Raw genomic sequence first — 17,506 nt, 5'->3', positions numbered from 1 at the left:
CAATATGTAAATGTTCTCATTAGGAATATGCAAAACTACACATTATCTAAATCACATTTGAATAATTAGGGACCCAAATCAAACAAGTCTCACAGAGTCGATTTTGGACACAAGTGGACACAGTGCAACAGAATGAACAGAAAACAGACATGGTTTTTAAAAGATTTACTAGTTTTTCAGTTGGCTTGCAAATGCAATGCCCACTGTGAGGAACTAAAAAACTCAGTGATCAACAGCTAAAGATGTCTGTCCATGTACATAGCCCAACAGGTAGGCTAAACAGTGCAGATGCAATCCAAGGACGCACAGTTCTTCTTTTTTGTTTTGCTGGCAGATATTCAGCAAATATTTCTAACTTTTATTGCATAAAACTCCCACAGTCTCACAAAAACTGAGATATTTATTTGTACTGCGTTTAAAAATAGGCAAAAATTAAATAAAATACAATACAGTACGTGAAAAGAGTGTCAAAATTCACAATATGCAAAAAAATCTATCCATCTACCAATCCGTACAGAAAAATGTTGGAAAATACCCAGATGGCCTATTACTTCTGCCAAGATTTTGAAGTGCACATCTGATGGACACTTTAGCATCTCATCAGGTCATGGGAGACGAGTTGTGAATGGCAGTAACAACATGGCGGATGTAGTATGTTCACATTCCACTGATAATGCCTATATTCAAATCATATAGATATGATGTGAGTACTTTTTTAATTGTCACAAAGTAAGTTTCACATTACATTAACATAAACATTATGCAATTTAAGATGCAACTAGTGTGTTCTAAAATCGGCTAACATTTTAAATATGATTGATCTCCTCTGACTACATGGATTCATAATCTAAAGCCAAACAAATATACACTGCAAACATTTCTGTGAAATGTATTAAAGAAACTGCAAACTGACTTTCTGCAATCAGCAATGACTCAGACAAAAAAATAAAAAATACAAATATTAATTTGTGAATTATGTTATGCCTAGTATGGTCCTGTCTTTAGTTCTTATTACTCACAACACCATAGGCACATTCATTCTGAGTTTGTCTAAAATGGCCTAGCAACTTTAAAGCGACACGCCAAGCCTACAGGCTAAGCTAATGTTTAAATGACAAAAGGTGAGAGCGCTTGTAAAAATGTAACATCGTTGTTAATCTAGACACTTTGGATTGGGGCACAATGACTCACTGCAAAAATGAACTCTTTTAATGATTAAGCATACTCAGTAATAGAAACAGAATTTAATTAGCACATGAAAAAAAAGATGACAGGTTCTGAATCAATGTGTCAAATTTCCTATCTGTTTAACAATTTTATTCGCCTTCAAAAGGCAGCGTTAGCGCAACCACCCCCACGCTCCCCGCTGAAATCATTAGCTCCTTGATGCTCCACAGTCACTGATCAGGGCATTTGAGCTGTGCCACGTTTGGGGCTCAGTGTTCCCTGGCTCCCACAGAGCTCAGCCTTAATGAGAGGAGGAGGACAGACTGAGGAAGTGGTAATTGGATCCTCCCTGTCCTGTTGTCTGTACTCTGTATGTGTGGTTGTGTGGGTCCTTTTTATAGAGCGTTCTACTCCACCAAAGCCTCTGCCCTCTTGCAATGCACAAAACCACACATCTGAACTTCTTTTGAAATCCTGCTCCTTTTTTTAAAGGCCTCAGCACTCAGAAGGTACAGAAGCTGTGCATGACTGTAAAATTGGTCTGCAGAATTGCATTAAAATGATTCATTCCAATCTTCTGTCAGAATTCATGTGCAGGCAAATGATGAGTCCATCAAACTCCATCTGTCCGGTCTAACACCTCAACGTCAGTGACACGAAGCCTCTGTGAATATACCCCACAACAACACGGTCTGCTTGTGTAATCTGTATTGTTGGACATATCTGCCATGAATCATGGTAATAGCAGATGTCATGAGTGATATCTCAGTCCTCCCTTACTATTATAACGATAATGCATCACTCTGCTGATGGGGGAGTATCTCCCCATTGAATCTGAGTGAGATGTCACCACCATTTGATGAATGGTTTGAACACACTGGCCACCGTGACACACACCGCATTCACCTCAACAGCCGCTGCGCCAACCCTGTATTTCACATTCCTCCTCGCCAATAACAGCTATTGCAGGTTCGGCCTTCCCTGTCAGGGTTATTACAGAAAATAGATATTGAAGCAAACAGCAAGTGGAAACATGATGTTCAACACCGAATACTAAAGTAGACATTTCTCTCACAGCGTTAGTTGTATTTAAAGGGGGAGTGTCTGCAAAATCGATCTCCTGGCGGCTTTCAAGGCAACATTACCTGTTTAACTTATTTTTTGTTTTACATAGCCTACTCACACAAGGATGTACATAGAAAATCAGGAAAAAAAAGGAAAATCCATCACTACTGAAGCAACAACCGGCTAAGAATTCTTTCTGCATTTCTTTGAGATAAATCCAGTCATCATACCATAAAAAGTCCATCACTGTCTCTCTACAGATGTAAGGAGCATGTGCAAACTGTTTTTATATTTCCGTTCCTATAGTGTTGCTCAGTGTTGAGATATATTACACCATACATCATGTTTCATACCCCATTACCCTCGGTGATACTTTATTGTCATATACCAGCCGCTGACTTACAAGATCTACAAGACTTTGCTGCAGATTTATGCTACCTACAGCAACAATGCAGCAGCTAGATCTATTCATTAATGCAACGCATATGTGCATCATCTTGCTTTATGCCATTTGTGAATATCCTTCACCTTCTGTTTCCATTACTTTCTACCTTCGTCTTGATGGATATTGAACAAAATTGTGGAATTATTTATTGATTGGTGCCTCCTTGTAAAAATCCAGTATGTCTTCAGAACAACAGAACTATTCATTGTTTCATTCCCTATGTAATCTCACACAGTTTGTATAGCCTTTATATGTATATTTTACATCTTAATAGGAAACATAATCTTGAATTTGGGGGAGAGAAACATATAGAAAAAAAGTGTATAGTTCAAACTTCTTGAGTTGGCTTATTGATAGACTTAATGGAGTTCTTTAATAATCAGTTTTGTCCCAAGTGTTTCTCCTTAAATGTCTCAAATGTGAATAAAATGAGATGAAACAAATGAGATAGCTGCTTACAGTAAGAATATAGGGATATACAACCAATGTGGATAACAGTGCACATAGGCTTATTTGATTTTTGGAGGAATTTGATTTTTTAAGTTCATGCTGAAATTTCAGATGGTACCCTGGCAAACAGAGACTTTTCTGAAACTCCAGACCAGATGAACCAAATGAGAGATTATTACTTGTCAAGGGAAAGCAGAACACTTTCTCCTAAGAAATAAGCCTTAACAAAAGTCATTGCTGTCTAAGAGAGACCTCTTTTGTGATTTGTCTTTCCTGTGGGGGGTCAAACAGTGGCTGATGAAAGCAAATGTCAGAGTTACAAATGTTGCTGGTTCGTTTACAGCGTTAATTACAACCATTTCTTAAATATTAACTTTTTAATCAATAATCTAGATTTGAATAGGCCTATCTGCCCCCTCATGTACGCACCTAACGTGCATTAAAGCCATTTTCGTGCGTCCATCATACTGACTGATAAATTCATGCTTGAATAGGAAAAGAGACAAAATTAGCTATTATAAAATTATGTTTGTCAACAAACAAATGTGAAAAGGTTATCGCAAAGCATTTTATTTCGTCTCCAGAGGGAAAAGTAAGCTACATTTCTCCTTGTGGTTCAAAAATAAGTTCAGAAAAGGAATTCATCTGACTAAACCTTCCTCTTTTCCACACCCAAAACGATAAAAAAATAAAAAATAACGTTTCATTTCGGACTGTTTTGCCCTTTATTGTTGGCTCAGGTATTCTAAAAGTGACGCACCTTTACAAATATTTTCTGTCGGAACACGAAAAACAAAGAATTAAAGAGTTACTGGCAGGTTTTAAACAGAAATAAACCACCCAAATCAATTAATTTCGTCTACGAGGTTTGTTATTTCTAACATATCATGATGTATCACTCACCTCTTTGACTTGCGGTTGCTCGTTTCTTTGGTCAGGTATTATTTTGCGGCTATTCAGCAATATGAAATAGAGTAAAGCGGCTATCCAAAACAGCACTGCAAGAGCTAAAGTCAGCTTTCGAGAAAGCCTCTTCATCTTCAAACGGCCGTTAACGTTTCATTTCAGTTTGAAAACCATTCGCGCGCTCCTCTCTCAGCGAACGAAAGGCGAAATGTGTCCGCGCGCTGAGCTCGCGCACTTGCCCCTAGTGCCTAATATCCAGGAATGAGGTTGTTGCTCTCGTGCTCACTGCTCAGCGCGTTGACTTGCTGAGACTGTGAGTGACGCTGGCCGCTGTCCAGCGCGATTAAAATCATCCTGTGTACCCACCGAGGTACCGACAAAATTTGAATGAGTTTAGCACCACCTACCGCGGAACAGCGCTTTTACGGACCTTCCTGTTGTTGATGCGCTTCAAACGCAGTAGACTCGCTCTGAATTTCTCTCCGTTATTTGTGAAATGGGCTTACAAATAAGCAGGGCTCCTGCTGTGATGGGAAGTGTGGAAATATCAGATTTTGTAAGTAGCGACTTGTAGTCTTGTAAAGCCATGGAAAAACATAAGTAGGCTACTTAAGGAAAGTCATGAACATTTTTATGATTACTGTAATTAAGGTAATTCGCACATCTAAATGTATTAAAGGCTAGAAATGGTCATTGTGAGTCTCTATGAAAGCAATTTTAGACTTTTTCACTTAGACAGGAAAGGTCCGATTAGCTAGACAAAAGGAGTCTAATAAGAGATTTTGATTTTATTTGTCATTTATGGGTCGCTTTATCTAAAATATAAGAATATAAAATCAAATATGTAATATTACTGTTGCTATTTAAGAATATAAGACACAATTGTGTTAAAAACCTAATTCACATAACTAACAAAGAAGAACAGGCCATTTTGCTTGTATCTAACATACAGAACTACCCAAGTTAGCTATATGTGTGATTGCATAATAATTGCTGTTTATAGTGTTCATCATCTGTTTTATTACGTCTTTAATTGATTTATGCACATAAACTGACAGTCACCACTGATAACCTACTACTAAATATGGTAGAAACTTAATTTTCTGTAAAATTGCTTTGCAATGATTTGTATCGTAAAAACTTTTCAATTTTCAGAAATCAACTCTTGACATTTCTTGTAACACAATATTCATCAAAGAGCTCGTAAACAGACTGCGGACGGACGTGTGATCCGAGGCTGAGACTAAAGTTGATCCATCACCATTTCATCCTTGAAACAGGGCACTTAACCTTATGAGGACTATCTTAAATAAGCACACTGTAAGACAGTAAGGACAAAATTGACAGCTAAATGACAAATTATTAATTAAGTTTTGCTCAAGGACACCAGGATAGTCAAGGACTGTTAATGAATTAATTTATGACGGCTATATTTAGTAACCAAATAATTTCCCATATGATCTGCACGGGCTCTTATAAATAAATGTTTCAGTTAAACTTTATTTTAAGGTGTCCTTGTTACAGTGTAATTATATATACGGAGTAATATTAATTAAATGTGTACTTATATGGCTAGGGATAGGATTAGGGTTTGGTTTAGGGTTAATTGCACGTAATTATCCATAAATTATTGTTATTATAATTAAGTTAGTAACATGTGTAACAAGGACACCTTAAAATAAAATGTTACCAATGTTTTTTTACTGGCATCAATGGTTCCATGAAGAACCTTTAACATTCATGGAACCTTTCCATTCCACAAAAGTTCTAATGAAGAAGATTCTTCAGATTATTAAAATGTTCTTCATTACTAAAATATTTAAAGGGGCCCTATTATGCTTTTTCACTTTTTTAATTTTAGTCAGTGTGTAGCTTGTATGTTTGGGCATAAAAACAATCTACAAATGTATAAATCTCAAAGCCACTCTAAAGGGAGATATTTCATTTTCTTTTATTTTATCCTTTTTCTGGATCTACAATGAACGGCTCGTTTAGACTACAGCGTTGTTTTCAAGGATTTTATGATGTCACACAAAGCGGCCCATTAGAATATCATTAAAATAATTCTGGCCTGTGGAAATTTGAATGGTTGATTGATTGCATCAGACAAGATGACGACCTGATATAATTATGTATGTAAATATGTATGTTACAGTTATGATAACGTTTTTATAAATTGCTGACAGTACAATACTGGACAATGATGTAATCTGCAGAATTTACACTTCAGTTAGTGACTATGGTATACATAAATTCAACTGTATATCACAACAATTCATGTTATAATGTTAGAATTTAGAACAATAAGCATAATGCATATAACTGTTGCACTAATCTGTACATGGTAAATTAACTTATTTTTTAGTGGTTGTTGACATTAAATCTAAAATGGGATTTAGCTAAAAAAATATATATATATTGACGCCATCCTTAACTATACCGGATTAGGCGGAACTTGCTCCTTTGGCAAGGGGCATGAGCATGACAGTACTGAAACACCGTCTGAGCTGTTCACCAATCACAATACATTGGGGCAGCTAAACAATCACAAAACATTTTTTTTTTCTGGAAGGCATGCCTTCATCAAACCCGGAACTTATCGAGCTGTTGTGTCAGACTGGGGAGAAATGTATTTTAATAATGTAAATCATGTGAAAAATAATGCGTTTTTTGAACCACCAAACATGAAAGCATGTTCTATTACACCCCCAAAACAAAATCACGACTTTGCATAAGAGCATAATAGGACCCCTTTAAAGAACTGTTCATTGAAAAGTTCCAAAGAATTTGCAATGGAATGACTGTAAAAATCTTATTTTGGAACCATTATTTTTAAGAGAGTATAAAAGTTAAATGTAATTAATTCACTAAAAGCCAAGTAAAACTGATAAGACCACCTGTGAAAAAAAATAAAAAGTTTGAAGAATACAGACCTATATTATGCAGGGTCTGTAGTGTCTCAGAGTCATCCTTGTTAGCGCCTGCTGAAGCATGACAGATATATCAAAGCACATAGTTGGTTTCCTCTTCAGTCGCTGGGCCTGAGGGAGCACATTAGCATAGTTCTAATTAGCTCTTATGCCATATGCCAAAGGTTGAATATGCAGCTCAGGGAATATTTTCACACAAACCTGAAAAGCTTCCTTAGTTATGCTACCCACTCTCAAATTTGAGCATATTCACTAGTATTGTGAATAGTGTTTGTGAGACACTTGTATGCATTCAGTGTTGCTAATGTTATATGGCTGTTGAAAAGCATGTGCTTATTCATTTTTTCCCCCAAAGAACCTTTCAGTGAACAGTTTTTAAAAGAACCATTTTTTGTTGTCAAGTGTGAAGAACATTTCCACAAAGAAGAACATTTTGTTTACTGGAAAGGATCCATGCATGGATGTTAAAGGGTTGAAAATTATGCCATTAATGACTCATCCTCATGTTGTTCCAAACCCGTAAGACCTCCGTTCATCTTCAGAACACAGTTAAAGATATTTTAGATTTAGTCTGAGAGCTTTCTGACCCTCCATTGAAAATGTGTGTACGGTATACTGTCCATGTCCAGAAAGATAATAAAAACATCATCAAAGTAGTCCATGTGACAATAGAGGGTCAGTTAGAATTTGTTGAAGCATCGAAAATACATTTTGGTCCAAAAATAACAAAAATTACAACTTCAGCATTGTCTTCTCTTCCAGGTCTGTTGTGAGTGGGTTCAAGATGCTGGTGCGCCCAATAAGAAAGATAACATGTCAGCAGCATCGTACGTCAGCAGCATCACTGCAGTGTTGTGAACACACTCACTGTCTTGCTGTAACTGTATATGCATTTCTTCTGCATCTGGCCATAACTCTGGTATCATCTTTTTCAGATAAACTTAAATGGTAACAGTGTTTTGTGTGTTGGTCAGAATATCTTGACCAGAATAAGCTTCTGTGTGGACCAGAGTGCTTGCTGCGGAACAAAGATTTGGCCTCGCCAATGCTGACTGAATGGAAACATCTGGAAGGGAAGTAACATCAAAGGCAAGTCAGCAATGTTAAAAGAACAAACAAACAAAAAAGGTTTTATTTGCATTGAATTCTTATTACTATTGCCATAACTGAAGTGCATCGCTCTGGAAAAAGAACCATGCACAACTGCTCCTTTGTCTGTTTTATCAGGAATAAAAGACGAGTACAAACTTGTTTCTTTGCCGTCTTTTCCAGAGATGTTGAGGATGGCATAGTGAGAATCATAAATCATAAAATCAATATATCAAATCCAATTTCATCAAGGATCAAACATGATGGCCATTGTTTTAGCAATTTGCAAAACCTTCTGGCTCCAATCATGTATGCAACTCCCACTTTTCACCATCTTATAGATGAATATATAGAAAATGGTTAATGGTTAATTCACACAACTAAGAAAACAAAGCTGAATAGTTGTGCTTGTGAATCTCTAGTTAACTCACTGCCAAGTGCCTCAGGTGAAACTTTAAAAAAATGTGAAGCCACTTTGGCGAATCCAGGGAACCATTTAAACATGATTTAGTTTTTTGTAAGACAAGAAAACTGGTTATTCTTACTCCCAGAAAGCTGCATTGCTGTCCGAGTTTTTGGTTTTCACAGCTTTTTAGACAATATCAATTGGTAATAAACTAACAATCACAGATACAGGCTTACATTGTTTTAATTTATAGATTTAAAAATAAAACTTTTATTATTATGAATCTTCCACTGACCAACAAAATATCCAAACAGAACATGGCATTTCATAGGAACGTGTATATGTCAAAGGCCCTGGTTATCCTGGCATTCACTAGACAGATAAATTAGAGGTAAAGAGCATAGTCCAAGGATAATGTTACATGGACAGGTCTGTTCTACAAGGCAATCAGCCAGGAGTGAAAGGGGAACAAAACACGGCCCCTGAAAAACGAATTACCTTAGCATGACTGAAAGGGAAACAATAGACTAAGAGGGTGCAGATAGCTAGAAATTCCATTTTGCTTTGTCTAATGGGTCGATAACAGCGGATGGCCAAAAAGCAGCCAACAGGAGCGTGAAGAAAGAAACAACATCTGAGAGAATCATTTAGGATGGCCAGTCCTTCAAGTATCTGAACAAGCACTGTAAAGTAAAAAATAACTAGAATACAAGCACACTATTATGTATTCCATTTGAAGACAGCAAATTAAGAGAGAAAAGATCCGTTGTCCGCTGTATGTGCATTTTTATGTACTGTATGTATATATATATATATATATATATATATATATATATATATATATATATATGTGTGTGTGTGTGTCTCTCTCTCTCTCTCTCTCTCTCTCTATATATATATATATATATATATATATATATATATGGAATACAGCAGAGAACAGATATTTTCGCTCTTAATGTACAGAAAACAATTGGTGTAGAAACAATTTTCACACAGAAATTGCTATCAAAGTCAATTATGAGTTAGTAACACGTGTTATGCGTATGTGTATTATTATACATTTTTTTTACACCAACTTTCTGAAAAATAGAAAAATAAAATAAAACTAAATTATTAATAAATCATAATATAATATAATGCTATTATAATACTAATATAACATACTTTTTGGTAGACAACTACGAGTTATAGATGAGAATACTGTACTGCAAAGTTTATTGACAGTGTGGGGAGATTCTTTTACATTGCAATGCTTTATCTGCGTGGGCGCAATAAAATAAAAATAAATGAAATAATGGGGAAAAGTACTGCTGTTCTTGGCAGTGAATGTGCAAAAGTGCCAGCACAGCTAGAAAGTAAAAGCAGAACGACAGGTGATGAGGCAGTCCTGCGTGTTTGGATGTTGGAAAGCCAAAGCGGAGGCAGGGCTGTGGGAGCAGAGACTTAGTCAGATTCCACAAGTGCAAGATGAATCTTGTCTAGCGAACTGTGAAGATCGGAAAAAAAGCTGACTTTAACTGAATAAATGGTTGAGGGTGAGAAGTCCAAGCATGTTTGTTCAGACACAGTGAATGTGGAGAGCTTAATAAGGACATACTTTCACACCATCACAATCTGATTGTTAAGCTACCCAGAGTTCCAACAATTAGTGTTGATCCCATGAGGCACAAAAGTGCTGACAAACTTTCTCTATTTTTGACTATTTCGCTATAAAAGAGAACATTTATTTTTATCTGTATAATCTAAACCCAAGGTTTTGTGTGTCTGGCAGGCAATGTATGATATATAATAGTTTGATCGTTTTTGTTCAATTCCGTCAGCATTTTTTTGATCCTCAATGGACTTTATTATAATATAATGCTATTTTGACTATTAAATGTGTTCATATAAGCACCTGAGGGGCACTAGGTTGTGTCTTAAATTCTGCTCAGCTATTATTCAAGTCAGGCTAATGGATTTGTCTCAAATGCCAGACAAATAAGTTCTTATAATTTTCACTATTATAGTGTCAAGTATCATGGCACAATGTTAATACCTCCGCACAGGGTGAACGTACTGGATTGTATTGCATGGTGAAATGTATGGTAATAAATTGAGCTGGAATGGCACCATCATTAATCAGAAGTAGCACAGTAGACCAGCCTCAGCGGAGAGAGATGAAGCACTTTGTAAGTAATGGAGGAGCTGCCAGTGGGGAGGATGGGAGGCTTTCAAGCCAGCCTTCCCCACATGGCAAAGATCAACTGCAAAGCAGGCAAAGTGCGACTGTAAGCGAAACAATTTTCTCTGAATTTACAGCAGAGAAAAGCATTCATTCACAATTATACTTTCACAAAAAATGTACTGATGTTCAATTGAATTTAACAAAATAATTATTTGAGGAACAGCATAAAATACATTTTAGATTTAACCTGCTAAACATAATTACAATTATTTATAAAATGCAATTAAAATGTTAAAAAAATTATATTATATATATAAATATAATTTTAGATTTCATCAAAGTCAAAGTCACCTTTATTTACAGTATATAGTGCTTTAAACAAAATACATTGCGTCAAAGCAACTGAACAACATTCATTAGGAAAACAGTGTGTCAATAATGCAAAATGACAGTTCCAGTTCAATTCCAGGCTGCAGCAAAGTCAGATTGTGCAGAAGAATCATCTGTTTCCTGTGGTCTTGTCCTGGTGCTCCTCTGAGACAAGGTCTTTACAGGGGATCTGTATCTGGGGCTTTAGTTGTCCTGGTCTCCGCTGTCTTTCAGGGCAGTAGAGGTCCTTTCTAGGTGCTGATCCACCATCTGGTCTGGATAAGTACTGGACCCGGGTGACTGCAGTGACCCTCTGATCTGGACACAGACTGGATTTGGTGGCTACGGTGAGCTAAATATGATGAGCTAAAACTTAAGCCATCAGTTCTGAAAATATGGCAGATGCAGTTTGATGGAGGATATTTGGTCAGATTAAAAAAAATAGTAATAATATAAATTAATTAAATGTAAATAAAAAAACGTGCAATAAAATAACAATAAAATGATTTTTTTTTTTTTTACTTCTTGAGACCGTGGGGTGTGTCAGGATTAAAATAATCAGTCTTTGGGTCAACAGGACTAAGATCAACCTGAATAAAATTGCTGTTCTTACACTTATCAGCAAATATCCTCTTTGAGACCACCGTCTCACACTCCAAATAACCATGTATAACCATGGAAGATAAAACAACATCTCTCTGAATGTAATATTGTGAGATGTGTTTGTCCAGAATACTCATGCACAATCTTGCTCTCCTGGACGGGTGCTGTCCAAATACCACTTGACGGATGTTAACAGGAGACACTTGCAGAGCTCTTGCCTGCCACAAATTCAGATAAGAGTGGTGAGGAATGGAGAAACAAAATAAAAGACGAATATTTTCCAATACAGCCTCCATTTTATTTTATCAATAATGTACACCATCACACATAAGCATCCACAAATGGGCACCAAAAACATAAAAAATTCACTGATTTTGTGTGTGTTGGGAAGGGGTATGTTTTATTTATTTCTCTGTTTTTTTTATTTCATTTTATTTATTATTTTAAACATCTCAGTCAGTTTTGAATAATTTAATATTGCAAAATAAAAGTATTTATGTTACATATGTCCATAAATTATTACATAATAAGGTAAAACAACTTTACAACATGATTTTAATACAGAAAAGTTTATTTATCTACATTCTAATGTCCATTTTCATTCATTCATTGAAGAAAAGTCTGTCCGGTGGTTGCCGTTTAGATACAAAGCTTAATTGTGATCCCCCCACCACCCAGTCTTCCCCAGTGCAGTGCTTTTTTTTTAATCATGCTGCTCCGACATCGCTTTCTGTCAGGCTGAGTAAGTGAGCTCGTAAGAATCTGCTTCAGGGGATAAAATCATCCATGGACAAAGCTGTAAAACCACAGATTAAATGCGTCACCAAATCCCTCCTGATTACTGTTTGTCATTAAACACTACATCTGTAACAGGTCTGCCAGAGCTATTACGAAGCTGAAGGTAACAGTGAAGATTAGACAATGGAGATGTGTGACATGACGGTCGATGTCAAATGGTCTGAGCCAATGAAGATGAGTTACAGGCCCTGAGCTGCTTTGGTAAAGTTACAGCAAATTATATTCAGGTGGAGGAGGATGGTGGAGCAGTATGAGAGGTGTAGAGATGAGACAGGAGTGACAGATAAAGGGGGCGTGATGCGGAAAGATGAATGGCTGTCTACAAAGCACTTTGGGAGAGGGATAATATGGTTGAGACGGACTCTGTCTCATTTTTCATGCTTAGGGAAAACAGCAGCAATACTTCTCCCTCTTTCTCAATCTCTCTGTATTTTCACACCCATCTGACTTTGCGGTACATGAGTCCCCAGTCGCTGCATCAATTAAAGGTGTTATTCACTGAAAATAGAGCATAACTTGGTATGAATCCACTGCATGTGTGTCACGCTTTTGTCAGAGCATCTCTTTATCACATGCTCACTTTGAGTCATCCTACAGCTCATCTAGCTGACAGAAATCCACATTAGTTATCGCCATAACATCGCAAGTCCTGGGTTTGTAAGATAGCATTCAGAATTAGATTAGACTAAACAGCGTGGGGTGAATTAACTCATTTCATTCCGACATCTTTTTTACTAACCAGGCAACATCAACGGTAAAATCTGTGGAAGTCGTTGCGATTCTACACAGCACAATTACACCTCTTTTTATGTAAATTGGGCTTATTATTTATAGATTGTGGCTTATTTACAAAATACAAAATGTAGCACTTTGCCGCCCACAGACCGCAGGAGGTAAACAGAATTTCATTAAAAAGAGATGTTTGTTTTTCATTTTATGGCAGCAGTAATTCATCAAAATAAAGATGAAGAGTGCAATAATCAGGCATACATCCAGAAGTGACTTGAAAACACACATTTTTGGCCTTTTAAAATGGGTCGCAGTGGGGGCTACGGTTCCAGTAAAGTATGCCAGATTGTGACAGTCTGATGCATTCTCCATAACTGTGCAATAGTAATTAAAAAAAATACAAATTTTTGGAAGCACGTTTGCTTTGTTGCCTAGATTTGCATAATTCCTTTAGTGGATTGGGCAGTAAAACAATGCACAGCATGCAAATAAACTATCAGCGGGCAGACTTTATTCTCAGCTAATTCTTCCCTGTATTTTAAAGCAAATTAATCAGTACATTTAGACAGGATTCAAAGTAGATGGATGAAAATTTCAAGGTTGAATTGAACCTGGATGGACTTAATTGGTTTTGATGTTATCCGGCACTACTTTCTCATTACTTTGCCTGGACTTTCTGTAGTAATCATCACTTCCTCCTGCTGCTTTCTCAACTCTGAGTTTCAGCCTTATAATGTACTTAGATCACAGCACAGATAAAGGCCACAAGGGCTTGGGGGTTTTATTGCTTGATGAAATGAAAAACTGAGGCCTTTTCCCACTTGACTGACCAACACCTCCCCAATTTCCCCCACCACACCAATCCCACACACACACTATCTCCTCATGCCAACCAGATCGCACATTCCTGCTTTTTCTTCCTTTCAGAAACTTTAGAGGTTAAAGGGGTCGCTTCACCCAGCTCATTTCTCAGCAACCATGTGCTTCCAATTGAATCTGGTCAAACCTGCGAAAAAGAGAGATAGAGATAGGAGCTGGGTTCCAATTCACAGGGTCCCTATGTGGTGTTCAGATATCTGAAGATGTTCACCTGTAACATAATGAAATAACAGCTGAGTCATGCTCATAATGAGTTTTGGATCTGATGACAGGATATGGAAATTAATTTTTGTGTATAGTTCTGCTGGGTAAAGTTCCCTCTCCACTGATAATGGGTATTATTAAAAAAAAAAAAAATATTAAGTACCGATGAATGTATTATTATGAATGTATTATTACTTAAAATTAATATAGTATGTTTATTTATTAACCCAACATTCAGATCTGCATGACTCAATTGTTATTCCATGACAGTTTAGAGCATTCCAAATGAGTCACACAGATCAGAAGCTTTGCAGTACTGTAAAATTACAAAATCTAAAAGAGAATTTTTGGCTAATTTAACTCTCACCAATGGCTACACTAATGAAATTTCATCACATTTATGTTAGCAAAATTTGATATATGGCAATAGTGTGTAAATTTCCCCACTCCACTAATGTATTATATATGGAATGATTTAATATACTGTTTAATGTCATATATCAAAACATACTGTAATGTTTATATTGTACATTTATATCATTTTTGTAGGTATGCAATATCATCATACACAAAATTCACCTCTACGTGACTCAACAGTTACTTATGACTTTTTTCAGACTGTAGTTTTCTACAAATTTGACCAAATATGGCAAAAATCTCAGTTTTAACCCTTTAACTGCCGCTCGACCAAATGGTTGAGCACATTTTGAGTCACTATATTTTATTGAGAGGAGTACCTAACTTAATTCAAGCTGATTGAGCCATCTCTACCATCTGGTAGAGGTATGTTAAGCCAAAAAAAATCAACAGCATTTGTCACAACACTTCTTCTTTGATGGATGTCAGAGAGAAAGAAATCACTCCTGCCATGTAAACTGTTTTTGGTGAAATTTTGCAAGGTAAGCATATTTTTTTGACATATTACACTGTAAGAGCCCTAACTTTACAAAATTATTTTACTTGGTGCCATGAAAAAACTTTAGTATGTTTTCAATAATTTTTCAAAAATGTGCTCAACCAAATGGTTGATTTGTCACTTTATGGTAAACGTAGAAAAGCTAAGCTAATGTTTTAAAAATTATGGGATGTGTTGGAAAAAAAATACATTGAGTGTGGTAACTAATGACATAAGGAGATAAGAAATGCAAACAAAAAATGCTTTTTTCTTGGTGGGGCAGTTAAAGGGTTAACCGAAATATCAGATCACTTCCATATCTGAAGTCCCCTCCATACCAAACACATACGCTTTATATGAGTTGGAATCTAAATTAATACACATAGATCAGAATCACATCTGGCAAGCATTTAGTTTGTTAAGGACCCTCTGACAGGAATCCCTCTCTATGCTTTAATTAATTTTTAGTGTAAAGGCTGTCAATGATTAAAGTGATAATTTCTGCTGGCGAGGGCTTTAATCAGTATAATGGTTCATTAATGGCTGGATCCCATCTGCCCACTGCTTACGCTGGCAATAACCTTCACATAAACCTTTAAACATAGCTGTTTTGTGCAAAGCACGTCCTTGAATCACACCAAATGCCTAACTTCTCAAATTTATGATTGTTCGAAAAAGTTCAAGGCCATTAATTTCAAAACTACCTTCTGTTTACAACATACTCAATCCTTTTGGTAAAAGAACAGCTTGTTAAAATTCTGTGATGCTTTATGAATACTATGCATTCCATTCGAGTCTGCTTTTACACTGGTCGATAAGCAATACATTTAGAAACACATACACACGTTGAGCAAGGGATGCATGAAGCTCTGGGTGAAATCCTTGCACCTTTCAGATATTGATTTCCCAAGAACAACAGGCTTTGGAGCATGATAGGTGAGCCCTGGAGTCCTGCATTAATCATAAATTCAGAGGTAGAGTTAATGCAATGCAGAACTTCGAAAAATAAAATAAAAATTCTAGTCTGACAGAACATAATGCACTCCAGAACATCTCATCTCCAGTGTTTAATAAAAACAAATGAGATATTGGAGCTAGTAATCTAAACCTGTCTAAAATGCAAATACAGTGTCATGAGGGGGTTTGATTTCAGAAAGGCCTGCATTCTGCTCCACGAAATGCTTCATCCCATAATGCCATCATTCCATGTAACGTGAAGAGACATGCATTTGTGCTGAATGCCACGGCCTAGTATTGTAGGACAGTGTCATTGTGACAACACCGGACCTGTCGGAGCCCTTGCATAGAACTGTAACCCTAGCCAATTAAAAATCCCATTTCATCCTCAATAACGCTTTATTCTGGATGGGTGAACTCAGCCTCCTCTGGTTTACACTGTCTATGGAGTAGGTGCATACTGACTGTTCAAATGAGGCTTGAGTTCTTCTATCTGAGCTGGCCAGCTGGGTAAAGAGAAAGCAGAAGCGATTATCTTCAGCTAAAGTTAATGGAACCAACATAGCAGAACAGGGGATACTCTGTGTGGGAATTTCGGATGACAGTTGAGTTAAACATGGTTAACCTTTAACAGTTTTGTGAGCCGAGTCATGTCTCATTCAGTTAGTTACACAAAAACATGCATCAGTGTTGAACCTAAAGTAGTTTTATGTTAAAATGCGGTTGCATTTCATACAAAAATCCCTAAAAAGTCCTTAAAACTGATTTATGCCTTTATTTTGTGCCATTGACTTTATATGCATTATTATCTATCCATAATAGTGTGTCCATGTGTGTATTTATGAATGAATGTTCAAAAGGATGCATTAAATTGATCAAAATGACAGAAAAGACTAATTGTTACAAGAATAAAATAAACAAATAAATGTTGTTCTTTTGAAATTGATAGTAATATGAAATACGTTTTGAGCCCCAAATTAGCATATGAAAAGATTTCTGAAGAATCACGTCACAAGAGACTTATTTTTAAAAGCATTTATTTTTAAAAGCATATTTTTATAAATTGCACTAAAAATTGCCACTCTTTCTAAATACAGTAGGAAACTTGATTTAGCCATCTAGTAATTATCCGTATCTCAGAATAGAATTAAAAGCTTAGGTGGACCAAAGAACACAATCCAGGGAAATTATCTCTTAGGAGGGCTTTGAGTCATGAAAAGAGCAAACCTGCTGAGCAATCACAGCATGTGAGGCCTCGCACACAGCTTTCATTAAACGGCACACGCTCGTATATTAAGAGACCTCTGGACCGTCAACGCTGAAGGCACAAACCTGCTGAGCACAAAAAGCATCTCAATCAATACTCTCCTCAGAAATGCCTCCTCTAGATTTTCAACTGAATGTCTGCTCAAGTGTTCTTACCTAACTAATGGATTTTTCCCAATTC

At 36.5% G+C, this 17,506-nt stretch overlaps 1 protein-coding gene across 1 annotated transcript in view; it reads right to left on the bottom strand.

Moving 5' to 3' along the window:
• LOC113120452 (polypeptide N-acetylgalactosaminyltransferase 14-like) overlaps positions 1 to 4,383 on the bottom strand; it is a 44,663-nt gene extending 40,280 nt beyond the window's left edge. The window contains exon 1 of the mRNA XM_026290267.1: positions 4,031 to 4,383. Within this exon, the coding sequence (XP_026146052.1) occupies positions 4,031 to 4,165 (135 nt within the window). The 5' untranslated portion in view covers positions 4,166 to 4,383. The remainder of the gene's footprint in view (positions 1 to 4,030) is intronic.
• Between the last annotated feature and the right edge of the window lie 13,123 nt (positions 4,384 to 17,506).

Source organism: Carassius auratus, chromosome 20 (genome assembly GCF_003368295.1).
Source record: "Carassius auratus strain Wakin chromosome 20, ASM336829v1, whole genome shotgun sequence".
Lineage (NCBI taxonomy): Eukaryota > Metazoa > Chordata > Actinopteri > Cypriniformes > Cyprinidae > Carassius > Carassius auratus.
Note: the sequence above shows the minus strand (reverse complement) of the source record. Positions and strands in the feature narration are given on the sequence as shown.